Genomic DNA, 5724 nt, shown 5'->3' with positions numbered 1-5724 from the left:
AAACCAAAAACCAAAAACAAAACCAGATACAAAATGGTTTCTGACAGTTTAAGAAAAAAGGAGAAAGATACAGATAAGAGGTAGACTGAAGTATAAGTATACTAGGTGAGTGCCAATGCAACTCTTGGATAGTATTGCTCACTGCATGACAATCAAGATTTTTCTGATTCAACAAGCTTCATAATCCCAGTCAGGGCAATCCTGACAAAGACTCGGGCTGCCTTGCATTTGTCAAGCCAAGAGCCTGCTAGGCCATTAGCATTCTAACCTACTGGAGTATTCCAGTCACAGCAGGTGACAGATGTCAATCATCACTTCCACATCTCCCTGCCATTCCAGTGTTACAATGAGAGCACCATCCTTAACACAGACCATTCCTAAACAGCCAAGATTCAGCAGTGAGGTGGGTCATTTAGGGTCGATTTATTGCTGCTCTAGCAGACAGATGAGGATGGAATGCTCAATGATTTTCATTTAAAGAACGTGATTTAGCTTTCTTTAAAGAGGATCTAACTGTGAAGCAGGCAAGACCCCAATCTCGTTCATGCTGATTTTGCTCACTGCACTGCAAGCACTCTATAGTGAGAGGGAACAGTTATCTATCCAGCTGGTTTAGTAACTGCCTCATTTTTTCCTTTTCAAAGCTGCATCTGAATGTCTCTCCACATTGTTGTGACACTAGAGCAATACTGAAGGGAAAAATTGCCAGGTAACTGCAAGGAGTTACATTTTATTTGGAATAATTGGATAGAATTCAAAACAACTTCAGTGTTAGGAATGCTTTCCTAAAAATGTTGAAAGATACTTTTGCTCTATAACATTTAAACAGGAAAGAAAAAATGGAAAAAATACTGCTCAAAAACTGTTGTTTTCCCTACATTTTCCAGATAATCCAGATAAACTGCACATTCAAAGAGTAGCTCACTAACTGTGAATACCTATGGGTTATTCACTATAACCCTTCATTGAGGCTCATCACCCATGCATTCCTAAACATTTAAGAACTCAGTGTTGAGACTGGCATGAAGTCTTTGCTTACCTTTGGATTAGTTCTCTGCTGCAGTCTTCTCTCTTCCCTCTCTCTCTGCAAACGCTCAAATTCCTCTCTGATTTCAGCTGGAGTTCTCTTCCTTTCCACAACCTGTTCAAAAAGAAATTGAAATACTGGGTGTTTCGCTGCTGATGGAACTGAGGTCCACTGACACTCCAACACACAATGTCCCCACTGCTCTGTTTACCCTGCATGTTTCAGGGAATTAAAGTTTTAAAGAGGCATGGCTCTAATTAAGGACAGAAAAAGTACTGGATTTAGATTTTCAAAACATGTTTGAGTTTGCAATAAGCAGATCAGAAACGTCTGTTACATATTGCTGTTGTTCCACTAACCTACTGTTGCAACTAACCCCAAACTTGATCTCAGTACTGACTTGGCCCAATGTAGTATTATTAAGCAGCACAGCGTAATTGACTAAGGCTGGCAGAGGCTAGCAAGGGGGCTTAAATAACTGGAAGGATCAGGAATGGATAGATTCGTTTTTGTAACACTTTTGTAACACAGAGCTGCAACTTGCACCCATGCTTCCTCCGACACACACACACACACACACACACACACACACACACACACACAGATGAAAAAGATGAGATTAAATGGGGATATTGATGCATCTGTCCCAGCCAAGCACGTTGCCTGTTACGATAACATCCTGGCAGGGAACTCTGAATGACATGGTTTTTGTTCCCCAGTAAAAAGCCATCAACAACAAAAAGCAAGTACTCTGAAAATCCACTGTGTTGCTCACGGGTGAAGGTAGGGGGAGAAAACAAAAAAGAGAAACAAAACAAGAGTGCTTTCTAGCAGTAATGTTATAATGGGAGAAAGAGTACTGCAACAATAGTGGGGTGGCAAAGTCTTTGGCTACAGCAGATGAGAACAAGCCCAAATGCAGCAGCCACAGATACAGAAATTAAGGGAAAGAGCTGCTTACCTTTGGAAGGCCTCGGGTACACAGGGATCTCCAGCAAGAGATCCCCTCACCTCCAAGTCAACCCTTAAATGGACCCTGGCTCCAGCCCCCAGTCAGTCAGGTGCATTTTAATGTACCTGAGCTCTGGAGGATTGGCCCATTGGCCCTGCCTTCCTACCACGTGCTCAATCACTGCTTCAAGCTGTGACTTGCATTTCTGCTACAAGCAGACAAGTTTTTTTTGTGTGTTTGTTTTTTTTGCTTTAAATCATCAAGGTGTCAGTGCAGCTCAATATAGCAAGAACTTCAGACTTGGATTTAACCAATCCCATCAGCCACAAAGTATGGGATTTCTCTCACCTCCCATCCTTCCATCTCCAGTCCTCTCCTTCCATATATGTCATAGATGGCCCTGGTCTGTGGATCACTAAGCACTGCAAATTAAAATCAAAAAAGAATGAGAACTTGATCTTCTTAAATCACAGGCCAACAAAACAGTGTTAATTAGGCAGATCCTGGAAACTCATTCTACAGAGAAGTGAGGGAGATAGTGACAAGATTGTTTATAAGACCAGGACTCCATATCTTATTCATTGCAGAACTTCAAATACATTGCTCCTCTGATTTGCAGGACAGAAAAAGGAAACAGCACTACTAAGAATCAGCAATATTATAATAATATGATGTGACAATATTTATTTGTACTTTAAAGAGCACAAAGAAAGCCTTCTTAGAAAACCCCTAGGAAGTTCTGGCAAACTCAAATACTTCTGCTGACCTTCATAAGCTTGGTGAACCAGGTTAAAGAGCCGCTCAGCCTGCAATTTCAGCTCTGGGTCTCTGTGCTTGTCTGGGTGGTACAGCATACACAGCCGGCGGTAGGCAGCTTTTAACTCTTCCTGAGAGGCCTACGAAAAGCAATGAAAGTGAATTAAAATACAACTAAGGATAATGGAAGAAGAAAAAAAAAAGACTATTTTCAAGATCAGCCTTAAAAGAGAAATTTAACAGCCATTACACCCCATTACTGACAGAAGTTTAAGAATAGATTTATGCTTCACAGTAGGACACAGCATCCATATAAGTCAACAAAGCATTCAGTTACATAATTTGTATTTTTCAAGCTATTTATAAAGTGGGTAATGCTAAAATGGGATGAAAAGCACCATGATAATAGTAAGGTGGCAAAGTCTTTAGCTACAGCAAACAAGAACAAGCTCAAAAGCAGAACCAAAGGAAAAGAGCTGTTTATCTTTGGAAGGCCTCAAACACCCAGGGATCTCCAGCAAGAGATGCTCTCACCTCCACAGCCAACCCTTAAATGAGGGCTGGGAAGGGGACGATCCTGGCTCCACCCCTTCCTGTTGCTCAGGTACACTGCATGCACCTGGGCTCCCCTGGGCTGGTCCTGCCTTCCCACCAGGTGCCTCATCACTGCTCCAGGCCATGACTTAGCATTTCAGCAACAGTTTTACAAGCAATCACTTCACCACTACACTCCCTAGCACTTCCATTGCTATACAACAAGGATACTCTGTTCTGCTCTGAGAAAAGAAGGCACATCACCTCCCCTCAAAAATTCACTCAGCTGCCACAGATGGATGAACAGAACAGTAAGCCACTACACGCATCAACAAAACAAATGTGTCCTTCAGCATGAAGAATTTTAGGTGGCACCTGGCCTCATTCCAAAGACAGATAGAGATTTTGGATGGCTCTTTCAGAATCAATGGAATAACAAAGCAGACACCTTCCTTCCTCTCTCCCAGGAGACAATCTCAGAGCAGAATCACTCTTAGACCAGGGGAGACTTAGTAGCCTCCACTTCTGACTTCATTCCTTGTGTTTCAGCACTATTTATCCTTCAAAGGGTGAGGAGAATGTGCAGTTTCTTTTGCATCTCGAAGCTAGAAGTTTGTTCCATCTTGAAGACACTCTAGAGTAGATGATTTCTCTGCATTTGTACGACTTAATGTTACGTTTCTGAAGTGATACAGCAGAAGTGGACCTGATGAATTTGCTACCCCCAGGACAGTAAGGCAGCTACAGAACAGCTGCCTTCTTTTTACTACCATGTGCTTTCTCCGACATTGAATTTAAACTAGATTGAGAAGACAGAGCTCTAAAATGACATTCCTTAATCAAATTAATGATAAATGGTTTAATGTGCTATTGATTACATAATAGAAATGAGCAATTTCATTTTTTGTAAATGCCACGTTCAATACAAGATTAGATTGGGCCTTTCATCATCTCTGAATAGATTGGGTCACTGGTTCAATATTTCATGAGAGATAACCTCTTAGGAGCCACTAAAGAAATACTGACATCATTTCAAATTGCAGTGAAATACATAAGTCAGTAACAAACATATGTAAGTTGCATTTTTATTACCAAAATTCTAGACAAAATTAAGATGTGTGTCACCTCCTTGTTTGGGCTTAAATGCCTTAATTTAGTGTTTCACACTTGCCACGTTTTTACTGGATTGAAATCCATAGAAGATTAAGCATACATACGCACTGGAGATGTGTTGCTCAGTAGGTTTGTTCTCCTGACCACGGCTGCAAAGCTCAGTGGTTAGCTATTACGCTGAGCCCCACCACACAGAACTGGCTCAGCATACAGCACCGTTGCCTATTGCATACCACTGCTATGCAGGACAGCACTACGGAACTTAATTAGCAAGGAGATAATTAACAAAGCAACTACCCTCATATGGAATTACTCTCTCAAAGATCCTTTTAACCCGGCTTGCAGTTCCCTGCTGTACCCAATTTGAATTTTTGTTATCCGTTGCAAAGCTGAAAGTCTGGCCAAGTTAACCTTTAAGCCTTTCCTGTTCACCCCCAGGCGGTCACAGCGCCTGCACGCTTCCTACCTCACTCTTTTAACCTTTGCGTCTGCACCTTGGTGGCATTTGGGAGTGTGATTTACAAGGCAGCTGGCTGATGTAACAGTATGACCCACAGACTCTTAACTCGTGTTTGAGCTGCACAGCACTCTTCAAAAAAGGACATTTGTCTCTTCTGCACAACACTGGACAGCTCTGTGTACAGTTACAGCCACAGACTGTTTCCTTCAGAAACACGAAAGGCTTCCATAAATAAGACGCAGAAGGCCACCCCCATGGCCAGAAGCACTGACATCAATTCCCAAACTAATTTTTTCAGAACCACGGGACGAAATTGCTTCTATATCTCAAACTCCTACCATTCGAGGCAGCAGCAGCTCAATAAAAGCTTTCTTCATCTCTGAATGCTAACTGCTGGGGCTGAAGGCTCTGAGCAGCGCGGTCTGTCTGTGCACACACTGCCTGGTGATCCTGCCTGCAGCACAGCACACAGCTTCTGACCTCCTGCAACTCGACCGGTTCCTGCTGGCACTGTGCACCAGCTAACACGGGGCTGCGCTTCGGAAAGGAAACCGGAGAGCACTGACAGCCTTTTGTTTTTTTAATATGAGCACATATGGTTCACACAGCCCTGATTCGAACCAGAACGAAGAACCAAAAAGGCACAGAGGGTACATGCACACAGAGGCGGGTCTACGATCAGGCTCTCACGGACCCCGGGGAGAAATCCATTCAAACGCGCTGCTTTTAGCACAGCGTTACCTCGCCGCTCCGTCTCACGCTCAGCCCCGGGCGCTGCCAGCACAGCGAGCGGCTCCGAGGGCTGATTTTGTATCAAATCCGTCCCGGCGCTGCAGCAAAACGAAAGGACCCGAAGGATCCCCCCTCGTCGAACCCCGGACG

The 5724-nt window shown here is 43.4% G+C and overlaps 1 protein-coding gene across 3 annotated transcripts in view; it reads right to left on the bottom strand.

The window, feature by feature from the left end:
* The window catches only part of DNAJC11 (DnaJ heat shock protein family (Hsp40) member C11), a 15662-nt gene extending 10428 nt beyond the window's left edge, over nucleotides 1-5234 (bottom strand). The window contains exons 1-4 of one of the 3 annotated variants that reach the window (XM_019622448.2): nucleotides 5181-5234; nucleotides 2746-2875; nucleotides 2328-2401; nucleotides 1040-1141 (exon numbers count right to left, since the gene is read on the bottom strand). In XM_019622448.2, the coding sequence (XP_019477993.1) occupies nucleotides 1040-1141; nucleotides 2328-2401; nucleotides 2746-2875; nucleotides 5181-5219 (345 nt within the window). In that variant the 5' untranslated portion in view covers nucleotides 5220-5234. Of the gene's footprint in view, nucleotides 1-1039; nucleotides 1142-2327; nucleotides 2402-2745; nucleotides 2876-3133; nucleotides 3157-3198; nucleotides 3221-5180 lie in introns of those variants that run through there. The other 2 variants (XM_010722701.3, XM_019622449.2) reach the window with 2 other exon arrangements.
* Nucleotides 5235-5724: the final 490 nt, after the last annotated feature.

The sequence above is a fragment of the Meleagris gallopavo genome, chromosome 23, assembly GCF_000146605.3.
Source record: "Meleagris gallopavo isolate NT-WF06-2002-E0010 breed Aviagen turkey brand Nicholas breeding stock chromosome 23, Turkey_5.1, whole genome shotgun sequence".
NCBI lineage: Eukaryota > Metazoa > Chordata > Aves > Galliformes > Phasianidae > Meleagris > Meleagris gallopavo.
The sequence above is the reverse complement of the archived record's forward strand: the minus strand, read 5'-3'. Positions and strand labels throughout refer to the sequence as shown.